The following is a 22659-nucleotide window of genomic DNA, read 5'->3' on the forward strand; positions in this document are numbered from 1 at the left end:
GCTATGGACCAGAGCCAGAGGTAAACAAACAGAACTTAAACTAACGTAAACCTTTGTTAGCTGTTAGTTCTGACAGCGGCTAGTATACGAGACGACCTCTGACCTTGTCACAGCTCACAGCACTCCTCTGGTCTGGTTGAACTGTTGTGAAGGCAGACAGGAACTGCATGTGTGTCTGAGAGCAGGATCTTTGGGGACAAGGACAGTACAGCCACAGACAGACACACCACTGGGAGGAGCCAAGGCACTCCAATGAACTAATGAGAGCCTAAGTAGAGGATGATTGACACACTGAAGCCCCCGCCCCCCTCCCTCCAGCCACTGCCAATAATGTGTCTGATAAAGCGTCAGGCCTTTCCTGTGTCAGCCTGCACATAGCTGCAACCAGGACACAACCTCAGTCAGTGACTCCGCATAAAACTGCCAACTGGGACACCAGCCAACATGGAACACTCTGAGGCATTCTCTCCAGCCGACAACATGGGCTTTGGGAACCTGTCAGATGAGTTGAACCAGTGAGCAGACAGAGAGAACTATGTGGTACTATAGAGACCAGAGAACTACGATGAACACTGTGTTCTGAGAGAGAAGACGACAGACGCTTCCACTGTTGGCCCTTCTACAGGTAGAGTGTGTGTGTGTGCATAGTATGCATCTTGTGAGTATGTTTGCTTTTGTGCCCAGTGTATCTGGGTTAATGGTGTATTTGCTGTAACATAGCAATACTATGTAACAGAGTTTCAGGAGCAGTGCCCTCTGTGCGTGTGTACTGTGTGTACTGTGTGTGTGTGTGTGTACTGTGTGTACTGTGTGTGAGAACCTAGTGCTATAGTGCCAGATGTAGTGAAAGAAAGGTTAAGGTTAATACTGGCTTTTTAATCCTGCCGAGTTCCTGATGGAACCTTATTCCCTATTTACTGAAGTGCACTACCAGGGCCAGGGCTGGTCAAAGGTAGTGCACTATATAGGGAATAGTGTGCCGTTTGGGACACAGTTACAGTAAACATGACGGACTCACCTGTGTTCTCTAACAGGCAGTCAGGCTGTCAGGAGTTCTATTCAAGGTCTAAGGTCTAGTTTGTGTTCCTGTTTTACTAATTCTAGTCAATGCAGATCAACACGGTGAAGTGTGAGGTAAACTAGCTGCAGGGGGGTTCACTGCCCTCATTTATTTTAGTACTTCATATTTTGGAGCTAATCCCGCCTCATCTCCTCTTACTTTCCAAAAATACCCCTGGGGCTGAAAGGGGGCACCAATGCTGTGGTCAGAAATTGAGGGACCCACCACCACTACTACCGAGCTTCACCACCACCCCTCTGACCAGCAACACAAAGTCCCATAGGAGGAACCCGGAAGTGAAGCAGGAAGTAAGCGGCAGTGGCAGCAGAAGGCATGCTGGGATGTGGGGGCGGGGCCAAGCTGCGCCACAGTTTGACGGTGGCCTCGGGATTCGTTGAAAACCTGTGTTTCTCGGGGATAGCGTACGGCTGGGCGTCGCTGGTGTTCATCCTTAAGAACGACGGCTACTTCAGTGACCTCTGTGACATCACTGCCAACGCCACTGATCCCGGTGACATTATCACGTTGTCAGGGGAGCGGCCCAGTGATAACATCACACAGTCAGGTGAGTCATGAGCTCGCACACACAACCTCTTTCTCACACACACAACCTCTTTCTCACACACACACAACCTCTTTCTCACACACACTTTCTCTCTCTCACACACAAAACCTCTTTCTCACACACACAAAAGCGACTGAAGCTCACAAAAAGCTCTCTCCCCCATCCCTCCTCTCTCTCTGAGACACCAGTAGACAGGATGAACAGTTCTCTCTCTCCCCCATCCCTCCTCTCTCTCTGAGACACCAGTAGACAGGATGAACAGTTCTCTCTCTCCCCCATCCCTCCTCTCTCTCTGAGACACCAGTAGACAGGATGAACAGTTCTCTCTCTCCCCCATCCCTCCTCTCTCTCTCTCTCTGTCTCAAAATGTAGTAGACAGGAGACAGGATGAACAGTCCTCTCTCTCCGACATCCCGCCCTCTCTCTCTCTCTCTCTCTCTCTCTCTCTCTCTCTCTCTCAGACTGTAGTGGGCAGGATGAACAGTTCTCTCTGGTCTTCACCGTCGCCTCCTTCTCCATGAACTTCCTGCGTTTCCCTCTGGGCTTCCTGTTTGACCGCTTCGGCACCATGGCGACCAGGCTCCTGGCCACGTGAGAATGTTTTATTTTTGTAAAAAAAAATGTATTGATGCCCAACATTTATTTTTGGGGTCAACTGACTGGTGAGTGTCGTTTTTACAACAATGGCTTTGGCTGAAATAGAACCCTATTCCCTATTAGTGTCCTACTGTTGACCAGAGCCCTACACTATGAGCCCCGGTCTAAAGTAGTGTACTTTGTCTGAAATAGAACCCTATTCCCTATAGTGTCCTACTGTTGACCAGAGCCCTACACTATGAGCCCCGGTCTAAAGTAGTGCACTGGGACAGGGTGTGAAATGAATTTCCAGGTGAACCAAAAGGAGAGCAGTTATTGATAAAAATCTATCCGGTTTATTCCAAGAGTTCAGGGAGAACCTCCAGAACAGAAGCAGAGAACATTTCTAATGTTAATCACATTGTCACAGAAGATTCTGGAAACACCAGCCTGAGAGACTTGTAGGAATTCTCATCATCAGCTGCTACAGAATCACAGTGTCACAGAGACACAGTGTGTCTGGTTCCAAACCTGAACCACATTCAACACCAGCAGACATTTATACCGGCAGTTCAACAGGTCAAAGGTTGGGACGTCCCCTCTGGGCACAGACGTCAGTTCAACAGGTCAAAGGTTGGGACGTCCCCTCTGGGCACAGACGTCAGTTCAACAGGTCAAAGGTTGGGACGTCCCCTCTGGGCACAGACGTCAGTTCAACAGGTCAAAGGTTGGGACGTCCCCTCTGGGCACAGACGTCAGTTCAACAGGTCAAAGGTTGGGACGTCCCCTCTGGGCACAGACGTCAGTTCAACAGGTCAAAGGTTGGGACGTCCCCTCTGGGCACAGACGTCAGTTCAACAGGTCAAAGGTTGGGACGTCCCCTCCGGGCACAGACGTCAGTTCAACGTCTAGTTTTCATTTACATTTGGTTGAGTTGTCAACTGACGTGAAACAACATGGATTCAACCACTTTTTGTCCAGTGGGTCAGTACTTAGTTCCAACCGATAATTATAAACTAACAGGGTTAATTAAACATGGTTAACTCCTGTTTCCCTTCCCAAAGGAAAGCTTCTGTCTGCGTCTCCCCGCACATACAATCATGTTTATTACATATCAATCCATATCAACAGAAAATTAAATACAAGAAAATCATTTCTCCAATAATTTCCCATTACAGGCTGTCATTTCAGATACAGACAGTGTGTTTATAGATTTTTTCCGCTGAGAATGATTTTATTTAATTGTTTAATTTTTAATTTCACCTTTATTTAACCAGGTAGGCTAGTTGAGAACACCTTTATTTAACCAGGTAGGCTAGTTGAGAACACCTTTATTTAACCAGGTAGACTAGTTGAGAACACCTTTATTTAACCAGGTAGGCTAGTTGAGAACACCTTTATTTAACCAGGTAGGCTAGTTGAGAACACCTTTATTTAACCAGGTAGGCTAGTTGAGAACACCTTTATTTTAGGCTAGTTGAGAAACCTTTATTTAACCAGGTAGGCTAGTTGAGAACACCTTTATTTAACCAGGTAGGCTAGTTGAGAACACCTTTATTTAACCAGGTAGGCTAGTTGAGAACACCTTTATTTAACCAGGTAGGCTAGTTGAGAACACCTTTATTTAACCAGGTAGGCTAGTTGAGAACACCTTTATTTAACCAGGTAGGCTAGTTGAGAACAGGTTCTCATTTACAACTGCTACCTGGCCAAGATAAAGCAAAGCAGTGCAACACAAACAACACAGAGTTACACATGGAATAAACAAAACATAGTCAATAATACAGTAGAACAAAAGAGTCTATATAGTCTATATAAGTCTATATACAGTGAGTGCAAATGAGGTACGATAAGGGAGTTAAGGCAATAAATAGTAAATAAAAGTCATTACAATATAGCAATTAAACACTGGAATGGTAGATGTGCAGAAGATGAATGTGCAAGTAGAGATACTGGGGTGCAAAGGAGCAAGATAAATAAATAAATACTGTATGGGGATGAGGTAGATAGATGGGCTGTTTACATGATGACAATGGTGATGGTATTTTCCACATTTTGTTACGTTACAGCCTTTGTCCAAAAATTGATTACATTGTTTTTCCCCCTCATCAATCTGCACACAATACCCCATAATGACAAAGCAAAAACTGGTTTTTGGAAATGTTTGCTAATTTATTCAAAATAAAAAACTGATATCACATTTACATAGGTATTCAGACCTTTTACTCATGTACTTTGTTGAAGCACCTTTGGCAGCGATTACAGCATTGAGTCTTCTTTGGTATGTCGCTACAAGCTTGGCACACCTGTATTTGGGGAGTTTCTCCCATTCTCTGCAGATCCTCAAGCTCTGTCAGGATGGATGGGGAGCGTTGCTGCACAGCCTTTTGAGGTCTCTTCAGACATTTTCGATCAGATTCATGTCTGGGCCACTTCATGACATTGAGACTTGTCCCGAAGCCACTCCTGTGTTGTCTTGGCTGTGTACTTAGGGTCATTGTCCTGTTGCAAGGTGAACCTTCACCCCAGTCTGAGGTCCTGAGCGCTCTGGAGCAGGTTTTCATCAAGGATCTCTGTACTTTGCTCCGTTCAGGTTTCCCTCGATCCTGACTAGTCTCCGTGCTGCTGAAAAACATCCCCACAGCATGATGCTGCCACCACCATGCTTCACTGTAGGGATGGTGCCAGGTTTCGTACAGATGTAACGCTTGGTATTCAGGCCAACATTTTGTTTCTCATGGTCTGAGAGTCTTTAGGTGCCTTTTGGCAAACTCCAAGCAGGCTGTCATATGCCTTTTACTGTGGAGTGGTTTCCGTCTGGCCACTCGACCATAAAGGCCTAATTGGTGGAGTGCTGCAGAGATGGTTGTCCTTCTGGAAGGTTCTCCCATCTCCACAGAAGACCTATTGAGCTCTGTCAGAGTGACCATTGGGTTTGGTCACCTCCCTGACCAAGGCCCTTCTCCCCCGATTGCTCAGTTTGGCCGGGCGGCCAACTCTAGGAAGAGTCTTGGTGGTTCCAAACTTCTTCCATTTAAGAATGATGGTTAATGTGTTCTTGGGGACTTTAATGCTGCAGAATTTGTTTGTACCCTTCCACAGATCTGTACCTTGACATAATCCTGTCTCGGAGCTCTACAGACAATTCCTTTGGCGTCATGGCTTGGTTTTTGCTCTGACATGCACTGTCAACTGTGGGACCTTATATATATACAGGTGTGTGCCTATTCTAAATCATGTCCAGTTAAATGAATTTACCACAGGTGGATTCCAATGAAGTTGAAGAAACATCTCAAGGATGATCAATGGAAACAGGATGCACCTGAGCTCAATTTCGAGTCTCGTAGCAAAGGGTCTGAATACTTATGCAAATAAGGTATTTATTTTATTTCTAAAACCTGTTTTAACTTCATTATTATGGGGTATTGTGTGTAGATTGCTGAGGATTTGTTTAAAATATATTTTTAGAATATGGCTTTGTGGATAAAGTCAAGGGGTCTGAATACTATCCGAAAGCACTGTCTCTAAATCAATGTTATCATGACACCAAACCATCACAAAACTACCTATGCTCATACCCTCCCTCGCCCCTACCACCCTCCCTCGCCCCCACCACCCTCCCCCGCCCCCACCACCCTCCCTCCCCCTACCACCCTCCCTCGCCCCTACCACCCTCCTCGCCCCTACCACCCCCTCGCCCCTACCACCCTACCACCCCCCTCGCCCCTACCACCCTCCCTCACCCCTACCACCCTCCCTCGCCCCCCACCCCCCTACCACCCTCCCCCCTACCACCCCCTCGCCCCTACCACCCTCCCTCGCCCCTACCACCCCCTCGCCCCTACCACCCCCCTCGCCCCTACCACCCCCCGCCCCTACCACCCTCCCCTCCGCCCCTACCACCCTCCCTCGCCCCTACCACCCTCCCCTGCCACCCCCCCCACCCCTACCACCCTCCCTCGCCCCTACCACCCTCCCTCGCCCCTACCACCCTCCCTCGCCCCTACCACCCTCCCTCGCCCCTACCACCCTCCCTCTACCACCCTCCCCCCTACCACCCCCCTACCACCCCCCGCCCTACCACCCCCCTCGCCCCTACCACCCCCCTCGCCCCTACCACCCTCCCTCGCCCCTACCACCCTCCCTCGCCCCTACCACCCCCTCGCCCCTCGCCCCTCCCACCCTCCCTCGCCCCTCCCACCCTCCCTCGCCCCTCGCCCCTACCACCCTCCCCTCGCCCCTACCACCCCCTCGCCCCTACCACCCTCCCTCGCCACTACCACCCTCCCTCGCCCCTCCCACCCTCCCTCGCCCCTACCACCCTCCTCGCCCCTACCACCCTCCCTCGCCTTCGCCACTACCACCCTCCCTACCACCCCCCTCGCCCCTACCACCCTCCCTCGCCCCTACCACCCTCCCTCGCCCCTACCACCCTCCCTCGCCCCTACCACCCTCCCTCCCCCCTACCCCCCTCCCTCGCCCTACCACCCTCCCTCGCCCCTACCACCCTCCCTCGCCACTACCACCCTCCCTCGCCCTACCACCCTCCCTCGCCCCTACCACCCTCCTCGCCCTACCACCCTCCCTCGCCCCTACCACCCTCCCTCGCCCCTACCACCCTCCCTCGCCCCTACCACCCTCCCTCGCCCCTACCACCCTCCCTCGCCCCTACCACCCTCCCTGCCTGCGTCTTCTTTTCTAGATGTCTGTACACCACGGGGACCTTGTTGATAACTGTCTCCAGTCCAGGTATTTTTATAACATATTGAAATGTCGGTTAGCGTGTCTTGACCTTCTGTCTTTAATTGACGTTTTACTTTTTTATTGAGGAATTATTGCTTTGTCCCCCCCCCCACCTCCCGCTTCTCTCTCACACACACAGAGCAGTCAGCGTTGCTGTTTCCTGCCATCTCGTGCCTGATCACATCTGGAATGTTGTTCTACACCACCAATGCTCAGGTTGGTCTCTTTCAAAGCTACAGTCTGTCATCTCCATGTCCTGACATGCATTTGGTCAACAGATGGTAAACTAGTGGTCATCTCTGTACCTCTGTCTTCTTAAGGTGGGGAACCTGTTCGACAGCCACCGTTCCACAGTCATATCGGTCTACGCCGGAGCCTTCGACTCCTCCGCCGCTGTCTTCCTCATCATCAAGGTAACACAGCATCTTCCTTATGACTATTCCTCAATGTGGGACAGGGTTAATGAGGGTTTATACTGTTGAAACCTCCTGACTTCCTCAATATTCCTCAATGTGGGACAGGGTTAATGAGGGTTTATACTGTTGGAAACCTCCTGACTTCCTCAATACTCCTCAATGTGGGACAGGGTTAATGAGGGTTTATACTGTTGGAAACCTCCTGACTTCCTCAATACTCCTCAATGTGGGACAGGTTTAATGAGGGTTTATACTGTTGGAAACCTCCTGACTTCCTCAATACTCCTCAATGTGGGACAGGTTTAATGAGGGTTTATACTGTTGGAAACCTCCTGACTTCCTCAATACTTCCTCAATGTGGGACAGGTTTAATGAGGGTTTATACTGTTGGAAACCTCCTGACTTCCTCAATACTCCTCAATGTGGGACAGGTTTAATGAGGGTTTATACTGTTGGAAACCTCCTGACTTCCTCAATACTCCTCAATGTGGGACAGGTTTAATGAGGGTTTATACTGTTGGAAACCTCCTGACTTCCTCAATACTCCTCAATGTGGGAATGTTAATGATGTGGGGGTTTAATGAGGGTTTATACTGTTGGAAACCTCCTGATGTGGGACAGGTTTAATGAGGGTTTATACTGTTGGAAACCTCCTGACTTCCTCAATACTCCTCAATGTGGGACAGGTTTAATGAGGGTTTATACTGTTGGAAACCTCCTGACTTCCTCAATATTCCTCAATGTGGGACAGGTTTAATGAGGGTTTATACTGTTGGAAACCTCCTGACTTCCTGAATATTCCTCAATTTGGGACAGATTTCCGGTGTTTGAACTGTTGCACAGTCAGCACCTGCTGTTTTCAGAAGAGACTACAACAACTCAAATGTAGCATCTCTAGATGAAACATGAATCCAAACGGTCATTAATGATTTGCATCTCCTTAATCTGACCTTTGACTGACTGCTTTATTCCATTGTGACAGATGCAAACTTAGCTCAGGCAAAAACATTAATGATTTAAGTAATCACTGATAATCAAAAGCGGTGAAGTAAGGATTCATACATGCTGTATATAACCTCTCCCTCTTCCTCTCTCTCCCTCTTCCTCTCTCTCCTCTTCTCTCTCTCTCTCTCTCTCTCTCTCTCTCTCTCTCTCTCTCGCTCTGAAGTTTTTGTATGAAAGAGGGGTCTCTTTCCACTCCTCCTTCCTCGTTCTCTCTGTCTGCAGCGTCATCCACGTCTTCCGGACGTTCTTCCTCATGCCCAAGACCCACATCCCCTACCCACTCCCCGACAGATACGCTTACGGGTCAGAAGAACTATGACTCCCACAATGCACCACCACACCACACAACCAGACTAATAGTCACCATGGTGACCGACCACTATGGAAGCCAAACAGGACTGTCGCCGCCATGATTTTAAAGCGGTGACTCTGACTCAGCTCTTTGTGACAGGGTGAGCTGCGGTGGCCGGCGTTGGGAGAGAGGGGGAGAGAGAGGAGAAAAGGACGGAGGAGGAGCAGAGAGAAAAGGAGATGTGAATGCCAGATATCAGAAGAATGCTGTGTTACAGAAGGCTGACAGAGCCCCGCTGCAGTTGCAGGACAAAGCAGGACCTTCCAGACCCGATCAGCCTGAGAGAGGTAAGAAACCTGGTCATCCCAGTCAATTCAAATAAATATAAAGGGCTTTATTGGCATGAAATAGTCCTACATATTGTAAATGTTACTAAAAAGCACTGAGAAAGTGAGCAACGTTATTCACTCACAGACACCTCATACAGCCACACAAGCATCATAGAATATTACCCCAACCAACACCCAGTCTCTGTCCTCCTCCCTTCCTCCGTCTATCCCTCTCTCTCTGTCCTCCTCCCTTCCTCCGTCTCTCCCTCTCTCTCTGTCCTCCTGCCTTCCTCCTCTCTCCCTCTCTCTCTGTCCTCCTGCCTTCCTCCATCTCTCTCCTCTCTCTGTCCTCCTGCCTTCCTCCATCTCTCTCTCTGTCCTCCTGCCTTCCTCCATCTCTCCCTCTCTCTCTGTCCTCCTGCCTTCCTCCATCTCTCCATCTCTCTCTGTCCTCCTGCCTTCCTCCATCTCTCCCTCTCCTCTCTCTCTGTCCTCCTGCCTTCCTCCATCTCTCCATCTCTCTCTGTCCTCCTGCCTTCCTCCTCTGTCCTCTCTCTCCTCTCTCTCTGTCCTCCTGTCCTTCCCCTCCATCTCTCTCCTCTCTCTCTCTGTCCTCCTCCCTTCCTCCATCTCTCCCTCTCTCTCTCTCTGTCCTGCCCCCTCCATCTCTCTCCCATCTCTCTCTGTCCTCCTGCCTTCCTCCATCTCCCTCTCTCTGTCCTCCTCCCTTCCTCTGTCCTCTCTGTCCTCCTCCCTTCCTCCATCTCTCTGTCCTCCTCCCTTCCTCCTCTCTCTGTCCTCCTCCCTTCCTCCATCTCTCCCCTCTCTCTGTCCTCCATCTCTCCCTTCTCTCCTCCTCCCTTCCTCCCTCTCTCTCTCTGTCCTCCTCCTTCCTCCGTCTCTCCCTCTCTCTCTGTCCTCCTCCCTTCCTCCATCTCTCCCTCTGTCTCTCTGCCCTCCCTTCCTCCATCTCTCCCTCTCTCTCTGTCCTCCTGCCTTCCTCCGTCTCTCTCTCTCTCCTCTGTCCTCCATCTCTCCCTTCCTCTGTCCTCCTCCCTCTCTCTCTGTCCTCCATCCTCCCTTCCTCCCTCCTTCCTCCATCTCTCTCTCTGTCCTCCATCTCTCCCTCTCTCTGTCCTCCTCCCTTCCTCCATCTCTCTCTCTCTGTCCTCCTCCCTTCCTCCGTCTCTCCCTCTCTCTCTGTCCTCCTGCCTTCCTCCATCTCTCCCTCTCTCTCTGTCCTCCTGCCTTCCTCCATCTCTCCCTCTCTCTCTGTCCTCCTGCCTTCCTCCATCTCTCCCTCTCTCTCTGTCCTCCTGCCTTCCTCCATCTCTCCCTCTCTCTCTGTCCTCCTCCCTTCCTCCATCTCTCTCTGTCCTCCTCCTCCATCTCTCCCTCTCTCTCTGTCCTCCTCCCTTCCTCCATCTCTCTCTCTCTGTCCTCCTGCCTTCCTCCATCTCTCCATCTCTCTCTGTCCTCCTGCCTTCCTCCATCTCTCCCCTCTCTCTCTGTCCTCTCCCTTCCTCCTCCTCCCTCTCCTCCATCCTTCCTCCATCTCTCCCTCTCTCTCTGTCCTCCTCCTTCCTCCATCCTCCTCTCTCTCTGTCCTCTCCTTCCTCCATCTCTGTCCTCCTGTCCTCCTCCTTCCTCCATCTCTCCCTCTCTCTCTGTCCTCCTCCCTTCCTCCATCTCTCTCTGTCCTCCTCCCTTCCTCCATCTCTCTCTGTCCTCCTCCCTTCCTCCATCTCTCCCTCTCTCTGTCCTCCTCCCTTCCTCCATCTCTCCCTCTCTCTCTGTCCTCCTCCCTTCCTCCATCTCTCCCTCTCTCTCTGTCCTCCTCCCTTCCTCCATCTCTCCCTCTCTCTGTCCTCCTCCCTTCCTCCATCTCTCCCTCTCTCTCTGTCCTCCTCCCTTCCTCCATCTCTCCCTCTCTCTGTCCTCCTCCCTTCCTCCATCTCTCCCTCTCTCTGTCCTCCTCCCTTCCTCCATCTCTCCCTCTCTCTCTGTCCTCCTCCCTTCCTCCATCTCTCCCTCTCTCTCGTCCTCCATCTCTCCCTCTCTCTGTCCTCCTCCCTTCCTCCATCTCTCCCCTCTCTGTCTCCTCCTCCTCCATCCTTCCTCCATCCCTCCTCCTCTCCTCTCTGCCCTCCTCCCTTCCTCCATCTCTCTCTCTCTGTCCTCCTCCCTTCCTCCTCTCCTGTCCTCCTCCTTCCTCTCTCTCTCTCTCTGTCCTCCTCCCTTCCTCCGTCTCTCCCTCTCTCTCTGTCCTCCTCCCTTCCTCCATCTCTCCCTCTCTCTCTGTCCTCCTCCCTTCCTCCATCTCTCCCTCTCTCTGTCCTCCTCCATCTCTCCCTCTCTCTCTGTCCTCCATCTCTCCTCTCTCTCTGTCCTCCATCTCTCCCTCTCTCTCTGTCCTCCATCTCTCCCCTCTCTCTGTCCTCCTCCCTTCCTCCATCTCTCCCTCTCTCTCTGTCCTCCTCCCTTCCTCCATCTCTCCCTCTCTCTCTGTCCTCCTTCCTCTCCCCTCTCTCTGTCCTCCATCTCTCCTCCTCCTCCCTTCCTCCATCCCTTCCTCCCTCTCCCTCTCTCTGTCCTCCTCCCTTCCTCCGTCTCCCTCTCTCTCTGTCCTCCTCCCTTCCTCCGTCTCTCCTCTCTCTCTGTCTTCCTCCTTCCTCCATCTCTCCCTCTCTCTGTCCTCCTCCCTTCCTCCATCTCTCCCTCTCTCTCTGTCCTCCTGCCTTCTCCTTCTCTGTCCCTCCCTTCCTCCCTCTCTCTCTGTCCTCCTCCCTTCCTCCATCTCTCTATCTCTCTCTCTGTCCTCCTCCTTCCTCCTCTCCCTCTCTCTCTGTCCTCCTCTTCCTCCTCTCTCTGTCCTCCTCCCTTCCTCCATCTCTCCCTCTCTCTCTGTCCTCCTCCCTTCCTCCGTTTCTCTCTCTCTCTCTGTCCTCCTCCCTTCCTCCGTTTCTCTCTTCTCTCTCTCTCTCTCTCTCTGTCCTTCAACCCCCCTCTCTCTCTCTCTCTGTCCTTCACCCCCCTCCTTCTCTCTCTCTCTCAGTTACCAGTTTTAGGAGTTGTGTCCTGTCCTGGTTCTTCCTGTGGCACCTGGTCTGGGTGGCTGTCATGCAGTTCTGTCACTTCCTGTTCATCTGGCCAACAGAGACCAGTGAACCCCATTTTTCTGCTCAGACTCTAATTTAGTGGTTATCAATGGTTCTTTTCTCTCTTCCTCCGTCTGGCCACCCCCACCTTCTCTCTCTCTCTCTCTCAATTCAATTCAATTCAATTCAAGGGACCAGACCCTGAGGTAGAAAAACTAACAGTGAAAAACACAAAAATTAACTACACACTAGTTTTTTCTGCCTCTGTATAGACTACTTCAATGTACAAATAATTAAATGACACAAGATTAAATAAGTGGTTTATTTCAATGGTGTTTGTTCTTCACTGCCCTTTTCTTTTCTCTCTTCCTCCGTCTGTCTCTCTGTTCTCTATCTCTACCCCCACCTTCTTCTCTGTCTTCTCTCATGTCTCTCTCTCTAGCAAGGCTATGCTCTCTCTCTCTCTCTCTCTCTCTCTCTCTCTCTCTCTATCTCTACCCCACCTTCTCTCTCTCTGTCTCTGTCTCTCTCTATCTCTACCCCACCTTCTCTCTCTCTCTCTACTCTGTCTCTATCTCTAGGGTGTGTTTGTGTTTGTGAACAGAGCCCCAGGACCAGTTTGCTTAGGGGACCTTCTCTGTTTGTCTCTCTCTGTCTCTGTTTTCTCTACAGAGTCTCAATTTGGTGTTTGTCCCATTTTGTCTCTATCTGTCTCTCTCTGTCTCTATCTCTAGCCAAACCTAATTGGTATGTTGAAATCTATGTTTCTCTCTCTCTCTCTCTGCCTTGTCTCTCAGATCTCTCTCTCTCTGTCTCTATCTCTATCTCTACCCCACCTTCTCTCTCTCTCTGTCTCTCTCTGTCTCTATCTCTACCCCACCTTCTCTCTCTCTCTGTCTCTCTCTGTCTCTATCTCTACCCCACCTTCTCTCTCTCTCTGTCTCTCTCTGTCTCTATCTCTACCCCACCTTCTCTCTCTCTCTGTCTCTGTCTCTATCTCTACCCCCACCTTCTCTCTGTCTCTGTCTCTACCCCACCTTCTCTCTCTCTCTGTCTCTCTCTGTCTCTATCTCTACCCCCACCTTCTCTCTCTGTCTCTCTCTGTCTCTATCTCTACCCCCACCTTCTCTCTCTCTCTCTCTCTGTCTCTCTCTCTCTCTCTCTCTCTCTGTCTGTCTATCTCTACCCCCACCTTCTCTCAATTCAATTCAAAGGGCTTTCTCTGTCTCTCTCTGTCTCTATCTCTACCCCCACCTTCTCTCTCTCTCTCTCTCTCTCTGTCTCTCTCTGTCTCTATCTCTACCCCCACCTTCTCTCTCTCTCTCTCTCTCTCTCTCTCTCTGTCTCTCTCTGTCTCTATCTCTACCCCCACCTTCTCTCTCTCTCTCTACCCCCACCTTCTCTCTCTCTCTGTCTCTGTTTCTTTCTTTCAGTGAGTCAGTACACCAATGCCTTTGCCTTCACCCAGCTCTGTGGGGTCCTCTGTGGTCCCTGGAATGGCCTCATCATGGACAGACACAAGGGGAAGCCACTGGCTCCAGGTGGGTGACATCATAGACATTAAGGGCAGGTGATGGTGTGGGCATTAGAATAAGATGGTGCTGCTATTGATAGACAACATTTACACACAGTCACAATGTTACCTGGTGATATGGTGCTGCTATTGATAGACAACACATAGTCACAATGTTACCTGGTGATATGGTGCTGCTATTGATAGACAACACATAGTCACAATGTTACATGGTGATATGGTGCTGCTATTGATAGACAACACATAGTCACAATGTTACCTGGTGATATGGTGCTGCTATTGATAGACAACATTTACACACAGTCACAATGTTACCTGGTGATATGGTGCTGCTATTGATAGACAACACATAGTCACAATGTTACCTGGTGATATGGTGCTGCTATTGATAGACAACACATAGTCACAATGTTACCTGGTGATATGGTGCTGCTATTGATAGACAACACATAGTCACAATGTTACCTGGTGATATGGTGCTGCTATTGATAGACAACACATAGTCACAATGTTACCTGGTGATATGGTGCTGCTATTGATAGACAACACATAGTCACAATGTTACCTGGTGATATGGTGCTGCTATTGATAGACAACACATAGTCACAATGTTAGCTGGTGATATGGTGCTGCTAGTGATAGTCACAATGTTACCTGGTGATATGGTGCTGCTATTGATAGACAACACATAGTCACAATGTTACCTGGTGATATGGTGCTGCTAGTGATAGACAACATTTAGAGACAGAATACAGACAATGAAGTTTAAACAAAGTTTACATACATTATATTATAAACTGGCTGGTTTTGAGCCCTGAATGCTAATTGGCAGACAGCTGTGATATATCAGACCGTATTCCATGGGTATGACAAAACATGTATTTTTACGACTCTAATAACGTTGGTAACCAGTTTATAACAGCAATAAGGCACCTCAGGTTTGTGGTATATGGCCAATATACCACGGCTAAGGGCTGTACACAGGCACTCTGCGTTGCATCGTGTATAAGAACAGCGCTTAGCCATGGTATATTGACCATTTACCTCAAACCCCCTCGGGCCTTATTGCTTAATTAGGTGTCGTTAGGTGGCCATTTTGTGAAGTAGTCCACTGCTGGCTGTGGATCTGCAGTTGCACTTTGTGATAACTGTTGATTGGTTGATACATTTATTGATTTCAAATCAAATCCAATTGATTTATTTTGCCCTTCTTACATCAGCTGATATCTCAAAGTGCTGTACAGAAACCCAGTCTAAAACCCCAAACAGCAAGCAATGCAGGTGTAGAAGCACGGTGGCTAGGAAAACTCCCTAGAAAGGCCAGAACCTAGGATGAAACCTAGAGAGGAACCAGGCTATGAGGGGTGGCCAGTCTTCTTCTGGCTGTGCTGGGTGGAGATTATAACAGAACATGGCCAAGATGTTCAAATTTTCCTAAATGACCAGCATGGTCAAATAATAATAATCACAGTAGTTGTCGAGGGTGCAGCAAGTCAGCACATCAGGAGTTAATGTCAGTTGGCTTTTCATGGCCGATCATTGAGTATCTCTACCACTCCTGCTGTCTCTAGAGAGTTGAAAACAGCAGGTCTGGGACACGTAGCACGTCCAGTGAACAGGTCAGGGTTCCATAGCCGCAGGCGGAACAGTTGAAACTGGAGCAGCAGCACGGCCAGGTGGACTGGGGACAGCAAGGAGTCATCATGTCAGGTAGTCCTGAGGCATGGTCCTAGGGCTCAGGTCCTCCGAGAGAGAGAAAGGAAGAGAGAATTAGAGATAGCATACTTAAATTCACACAGGACACCGGATAAGACAGGAGAAATACTCCAGATATAACAGACTGACCCTAGCCCCCCGACAGATAAACTACTGCAGAATACATACTGGAGGCTGAGACATGAGGGGTCAGGAGACTCTGTGGCCCCATCCAATGATACCCCCGGACAGGGCCAAACAGGCAGGATTTTACCCCACCCACTATGCCAAAGCACAGCCTCCACGCCACTAGAGGGATATCTTCAACCACCAACTTACCATCCTGAGACAAGGCCGAGTATTGCCCACAAAGCTCTCCGCCAAGGCACAACCCAAGGGGGGGCGCCAACCCAGACAGGAAGTTCACGTCAGTTACTCAACCCACTCAAGTGATGCACCCCTCCTAGGGGCAGCATGGAAGAGCACCAGTAAACCAGTGACTCAGTCCCTGTAATAGGGTTAGAGGCAGAGAATCCCAGTGGAGAGAGGGGAACCGACCAGCCAGAGACAGCAAGGGCGGTTTGTTTCTCCAGAGCCTTTCCGTTCACCTTCACACTCCTGGGCCAGACTACACTCAACCATATGACCCACTGAAGAAATGAGTCTTCAGTAAAGACTTAAAGGTTGAGACTGAGTTTGCGTCTCTTACACGGGTAGGCAGACCATTCCATAAAAATGGAGCTCTATAGGAGAAAGCCCTGCCTCCAGCTGTTTGCTTAGAAATTCTAGGGACAATTAGGAGGCCTACGTCTTGTGACTGTAGCTGTAGTTAAAGATGGACTCCATTTATTTCAACACAGTAGACCCAAGCAACAAGCAGTTCAAATGAAAGTCGTAAGTATCTCAATCAACATTTCATACTCACCTACCTCTTTCTATGTCTTTCCCATCCCTCCCTCCCTCCCTCACCTCTCTCCCACCCCCCTCCCGCCTCCCTCGGACACACTCTCCCTTCTCTCTCACCTTCTATCTCTCCCCAAAGGAGACGAAGCAAGAAGCCGACCTGCCCTCCTCTCTCTCCCTCCCTACCTCACCTCCTTCATTCTTTCTCACTCTCTCTGACACACTCTCCCTTCTCTCTCACCTTCTATCTCTCCCCAAAGGAGACGAAGCAAGAAGCCGACCTGCCCTCCTCTCTCTCCCTCCCTACCTACCTCCTTCATTCTTTCTCACTCTCTCTGACACACTCTCCCTTCTCTCTCACCTTCTATCTCTCCCCAAAGGAGACGAAGCAAGAAGCCGACCTGCCCTCCTCTCTCCCTCTCACTTCCCTCCCTACCTCACCTCCTTCATTCTTTCTCACTCTCTCTGACACACTCTCCCTTCTCTCTCCCCCTCTCTCTCTCCCGAAAGGAGAGACGAAGCAAGAAGCCGACCTGCGCTCCTCTTCTCTCTCCCTCTTCCTCACCTCCCTCCAGTGCCTCCTCTTCTACGTCTGCGTCTCCTCTCCTCTCCTTCCTCTCCAGTACCTCACCTTCATCCTGCAAGTCCTCAACAGTGCCTTCATCTATGGTGGACACCAAGCCTTCCTCACCATCGCGTACGTAAACACTGTGTGTATGTGTGTTATGTCTCCTATCCTACAGCACCCCCAGCCCCACCATCACAATTTAACCCTACCTCGACCACCATTACTACTACACTACATTACTTACTTGCTTTTACCATCGAGGACCACTTTGGAAATAATAATTTTAATGAATACTTTCAAGTGATATCCTCTGGGTCCACATTGTACATTTTGTTGTATATGTCTGTTACCCAAAATAAATTCAATTCAACAAAAGAAAGCTCCACTAGTCATCCATTTGTTTAATCCGTCTGTCTTCTTCTTTTCCTCTCGTCTCCCCACCAGGTTTCCCGGCTGCCATTTTGGTAAGTTGTCTGGTCTGACAACATCTCTGTCAGCTGTGGTTCTGCTGCTCCAGTTCCCTGTTCTACACCTCATCAGAGAGTTGCTGCATGGAGACCCTATCTATGTGAGTCAGTCAGTCAAATTCTTTATCCTACAGAAAACAGTAGGGCCTCATACCTGTGTAATAAACTAGGGTTATATACCTTTGAGTGTTTACCAAGCCTCTCATCGAGTACCCGCTGTTGTTCTACGTATTTGGTGTATTCCAGAACTAACTGTTTCAACTAGTGAGGGGCTTGGTGATGACTAGATTGATGGAATCAGATGTGCTAGAACTGTAATACATTAAGTAAGTAGAATGGCTGGAGTACTGGGGAGGATGTTTTGGGACCACAGGCTCTGCACAAGGGGGGCTCAATCTGTGTGTTCTTCTTCCCTCCTCTCCTCCAGGTGAACGTGGGTCTGACCCTCCTCACCCTCCTCACCTTCATCCACCCCCTCCACGTCCACCTCCACTGCCGCTCTCTAGCCAGTCAGAGGAGGGCTAGGACCGAACAGGAAGTGACAAACTCAGGGTCAGAGGTCACCTGCAACAGGCTGGTGGGGATGTGACGACAACCAACAACAGTAGTGGTGCGTCTCAATAGTCTAAAGTCGCTTCCTCTCCTTGTCTCCTTTCTTTGATAACATTGATCTGATAAAATTGGTGGAAAACAGGGTCTGTGTCCCAAATAGTGCCCTATCCCCTACATGAGGCATTACTTTTGATGGGCCCTGGTTAAAAGTAGTGCCCTATATTAGGGAATAGGGTGCATTGGGGCACAAACAGGTGCCTCTGTAGGATGCCTTCCCTTCGCCATCTTGCTTTCACTTGTCCGATGTAGGTGAAGGAGAGGAGACGAGGAGAGAAAGCATCTTTAGACTGTTGGGCTGCATCCAGGACAAGTGCCACTACATCATGGACATTGCCACTGACTGTTCAATGCAGGGCAAAGGAGGACAGTGACCAAAGTGAAGACCTACTGTAATGTGTGTGTTAACCTGTCTGATTGTAATAAAGAATACAACTAAACTGTGAAACAACAAAGTCCAAAGTATAGTTTAGGTTTCAATGGTCAAAATATCAATCACAATGGGTTAAATATGTGGCTCCCAAGTGACGCAGTGGTCTAAGGCACTGCATCTCAGTGCTAGAGGCGTCACTACAGACCCTGGTTTGATCCCGGGCTGTATCACAACCGGCCGTGATCCGGAGTCCCATAGGGCGATGCACAGTTGGCCCAGCGTCCTCTGGGTTAGGGGAGGGTTTGCCCGGGGTACGCCGTCATTGGAAATAATAATTTGTTCTTAACTGACTTGCCTAGTTAAATAAAGCTGAAATAAATACAATTTATAATATATATATATATAACCCTAACCCTATATATTAGGCGAGCATGTCGAGCAGTTCTCAGCATGCGCCCCCAAAATTAAATGCAACTCTCTCATGTACTTACGTTAAATTGAATGCGACGTCATCACGTCATGTTGCATTATTATTGTAGACACAGGAACAGGGATTTGTTAACCGCTAGGATCTGGGGTTTAAACTACCCAACCAGGTGTCCACTTACAGGCTACAGTGTTTAAACATATTACAATTCAATATCGCTATTTTTCCCTTTAAAAATTGCCATTATCAATATCTAGCTAGCTAGGCTATTCTAGCTAGAATGTCGGAGACCGTAATGTTTCAGACGCAGTTGTCGTCCATCATGGAAGCTCTATCCACCGCCGCCATGGCGGAGATAACCAAACTGGTGGACGAGTACTCCGCGTTTTTACGTGGGGAACTGTCACGTAAAAAACAAGATAACGAAATCTTGATGAAAAAGCTGAAAGTAGTTGAAAAACGGCACCGGAAAAGGACATCTACGATTGAACACGGTGGGGACGGAGTTGGCACTGTGCTGCGCGAGAGACTTTGGAACGGGGGTTCCCTACCGCACCACACGCCCCGTACGTGTTTATGTATTTAATTTGAAATGCTGGGTGATTTAAAAACGACAGTCGAAAATGAAGTAATGTGGTCCCTTCTCTTTCCATGCAGAAACCAACAGAGAACACAAGCCCGACCCAGTCTTTACGCAGCAGGGTTGCAGCAGCGAGTGGAGTAATGGACCCGCGGCGCGGGCGGGACTAAGGACGGACGAGGTTGTGTAGCCGCACATTACACTTTTTTGTTTTATCAGCAGTAAAATAGTTAATCGTGGGCATGGCATTGGTATTATTTACAGCTGAATTATAAGGTATACTAATTTACATAAGGATTGATAAAACATTGTCAAAAACAGGCTAATAGGCATGTATAGGGTAAAGGTATTAATGCATTACACAGGCATACATGCAACGTGTTTATGTAATTCGCCTCCCATTAACAATGCATTGATCACACTATCACCGTCTGTCCGTTAACAGACCACTGTAACAGACAAGACGGCTGAACCAGTTACCATCAAACAAGAGAGACTGGAGGAGGACGGCCCAGGGGAATGTGGTGCTCCAAACGAACTGAGGATGAATGGTGAGAGAGACAAACCACGTTTCCATCCACAGTTTTTATACAAGGAAAGTCATACCGAACTTTTTTTATTTTTATCACGATGGATGGAAACAGGAAGTTTCGGTACAATCTTCTAAATGCCAAAAGATCATTTGTTCATTCGACATGGTGGGATCTTTTTGTCTGTAAAATGAATTATGCGAGAAATGGAGATTGAAACGCCTCTGCGCCAATATTGAAATTATAACCGTGATATCGAGGTGAACTTGGAGTCACGTGATGATATGTTGTGTGTGCTACTCCCACTACGACTCGGGAAATCATGCAGTTTATTAGGCTACAGATGAATATAACATGATGAACTTCAGGGTGGTGCTGCTCCTTTCCGATTAATATCATTGGTCTGATTCTGGGGATGCTTGACTGCCGTTTGACAAATATTCTAGCTCCATAATAATTTAGGTTTAAAGTTTATTTCCAGCAATTCTACACATTTTGTAATGGGGTGCAGAGAATATTTTGCAGTTTTTAAAGGTCATTTTCTTGCAATTCTTTACATTTTGCCATGTCTAATGTGTATTCATGTGATATTTGAGTGACTCAACAAAATCAATGGGCTAAAAAACCTAGCAAAAAAATGTTTAGTTGATCTGGACGTTTCTGACAAGTTATAAATAGCTCTCTAAGGTACACAAGTGTAACGGATGTGAAACAGGCTAGTTAGCGTTTCAATCGGTGACGTCACTTGCTCTGAGACCTTGAAGTAGTGGTTCCCCTTGCTCTGCAAGGGCCTCGGCTTTTGTGGAGCGATGGGTAACGATGCTTCGTGGGTGACTGTTGTTGATGTGTGCAGAGGGTCCCTGGTTCGCGCCCGGGTATGGGCGAGGGGACGGTCTAAAGTTATACTGCTACACAATGACTGACATGACAAGAGGAACTGATGATGTACCACCTAATTTAGAAAAACACCTTGTGCATTCTACTGTTTCAAGTTGAAAGCCAGACTGAGTTCCTGCTTTTTATCCGCAACAAGTCCGTTTGGTGGAAACACACCACTGGTGGGAAAATGTACATATTTTCTTATGCAGATTTGAGAATATTCACATTACATTGGATGGAAACCTAGCTACCGAGAGAGAAGGAAAGAGCTTAAATAAAATGAGGGAGGAAGTGAGGCCAAGTTCAAACATCCAGCCAGAAAAATGCAATATTTCATGTTGATAGTGATGATGATGATTGTGGTGGTGGTGAGGATGATGATGATGACATTGCCTTCTGTTCTCTATCCCGTGTTGTCCCCTCTCCTGCATGTAAGCTCCTGAGCGTTCCACCACTCCACTGGTCGCTCGGCAACCGCATCCCACTGATCAGAGCAGTTTTGAGGAGGGCTGGGGGTTCCAGAGTACACCACCAGGGGGTAGAGATGAGCTCACTGACTCTATGGAACACAACATAGAAGTGGAACATAGAACTATGGGACACCACATAGAACAGGAACATAGAACTATGGGACACCACATAGAACTGGAACATAGAACTCTGGACCATGACCTCAGTAGCAGCTCTCACTGCCTTGACCAGGAACAGCCTGTAGTAGTTGAGATCTGCCTCAAGAGGGAGCCAGAGAGCCCATGTCCAGACCTCAACCCACTACCGGGAGGAGAACCAGGCCTGGAGGTCGACCAGGGGGATCTGGGCCAAACGTACCCCGAGTATGCAGCACTGAACCTGGGGTACGGTGGCTACACAGACACCTCTGGTCTATTTTTCACCTACTCGTCAGAAAACCAACTACAACAACACACTTCCTCCTCGACAACGACCACAGACGATTACGCATCGTTCCCGGGGAAACACTCCGTCACCGTCATGCCCGGTCACCATGGAGACCAAAGAGGAAATGGTGGGACTGTCAGAATTCGAGCTCCCCTCAGTAAAGAGAAGGAGGGGAGGTTCGTATGCAAACATTGTGGGAAGGGTTTCCCCTACATCAGCTGCCTTAAGCGGCACGCCCTCAACCACACGAGAGAGAGGACGCATCACTGCTCCATGTGTGGGCGGAGCTTCATCAGACCCAGTCACCTGAGGAGGCATGAACTGCTGCACACGGGGGTCCGACCCTTCGCCTGCGCACTATGTGGACGCCACTTCTCGCATGGCGCACACCTCCGAGCTCACATGAAGACACACACGTGATGGAAGTGCGTGTGTGTGTGTGTGTGTGTGTGTGTGTGTGTGTGTGTGTGTGTGTGACGTAATTGACTTCTTGTTTTACATATGATCTAAGGTTTTATGTGGAAAGACTTAAACCAATTTTAAAAAGGGGGGATTCCACGTCAATTCAAGAGTTCAATACATACAGTAGACATCTGTTCTGTGGATTGGCCTTTATTGTAGCCTGCTGTGTTGCTAGGCAGTTTCTGAGTAAAATGCTGATGGTTGAGATAGCTGCTTTCATTGGTCAAGTTACTTTTTAATTCCAGAAGATGTATTTTATTATTGCTGTCAAATCATATTCCAAGTTTGTATTTCCATTTTACAATTAATGACATTATCATCAGAAATCCCACACAGAGCTGTTCTTAGGCACAACACAGAGTGTCTGGACACAGCCCCTAGCCGTGGTATATTGGCCATATACCACAAACCCCCGAGGTGCCTTATTGCTATTATAAACTGGTTACAAGTGTAATTAGAACAGGAAAAATGCATGTTTTGTCATACCCCTGGTATATGTCTAATATACCATGGCTTTCAGCCAATTAGCACTCAGGGCTCTACCACCCAGTTGATAATTAGATATAAGCAACTGGAGACAACTCAGCACCATATTTTGGTCCATGGCCATGGTTCCAACATGGCCATTTAGCCTAGTCCCCAATGCCTGGC

General features: G+C 48.8%; 2 protein-coding genes and 1 long non-coding RNA gene across 4 annotated transcripts; all 3 read left to right on the top strand.

The window, feature by feature from the left end:
• The first annotated feature begins 325 nt into the window (after positions 1-325).
• On the top strand, positions 326-18457 carry LOC127922323 (equilibrative nucleobase transporter 1-like). The gene is made up of 14 exons (XM_052506059.1): positions 326-625; positions 1248-1625; positions 2087-2216; positions 6904-6950; positions 7084-7160; positions 7265-7357; positions 8529-8668; positions 8817-9004; positions 12042-12149; positions 12357-12367; positions 13493-13625; positions 16727-16913; positions 17229-17352; positions 17679-18457. Exons 2-14 carry the CDS (start codon positions 1394-1396, stop codon positions 17838-17840), a joined length of 1632 nt encoding a protein of 543 aa, XP_052362019.1. The 5' UTR covers positions 326-625; positions 1248-1393; the 3' UTR covers positions 17841-18457.
• On the top strand, positions 7379-8467 carry LOC127922324 (uncharacterized). 2 transcript variants are annotated; one of them, XR_008110988.1, is made up of 3 exons: positions 7379-7660; positions 7727-7856; positions 8112-8467. It is a non-coding gene; the product is annotated as an uncharacterized LOC127922324 (long non-coding RNA). The 2 variants fall into 2 exon arrangements; XR_008110987.1 differs by lacking the exon at positions 8112-8467 and adding an exon at positions 7982-8102 and having other exon boundaries at positions 7390-7660.
• A 285-nt stretch (positions 18458-18742) lies between the features above and the next one.
• On the top strand, positions 18743-22215 carry LOC118382753 (zinc finger and SCAN domain-containing protein 12-like). Its single transcript, XM_035769454.2, has 4 exons — positions 18743-19226; positions 19318-19421; positions 19686-19791; positions 21086-22215. Exons 1-4 carry the CDS (start codon positions 18941-18943, stop codon positions 21964-21966), a joined length of 1377 nt encoding a protein of 458 aa, XP_035625347.2. The 5' UTR covers positions 18743-18940; the 3' UTR covers positions 21967-22215.
• Positions 22216-22659: the final 444 nt, after the last annotated feature.

The sequence above is a fragment of the Oncorhynchus keta genome, unplaced genomic scaffold (genome assembly GCF_023373465.1).
Source record: "Oncorhynchus keta strain PuntledgeMale-10-30-2019 unplaced genomic scaffold, Oket_V2 Un_contig_25274_pilon_pilon, whole genome shotgun sequence".
NCBI classification, from domain to species: Eukaryota; Metazoa; Chordata; class Actinopteri; order Salmoniformes; family Salmonidae; genus Oncorhynchus; species Oncorhynchus keta.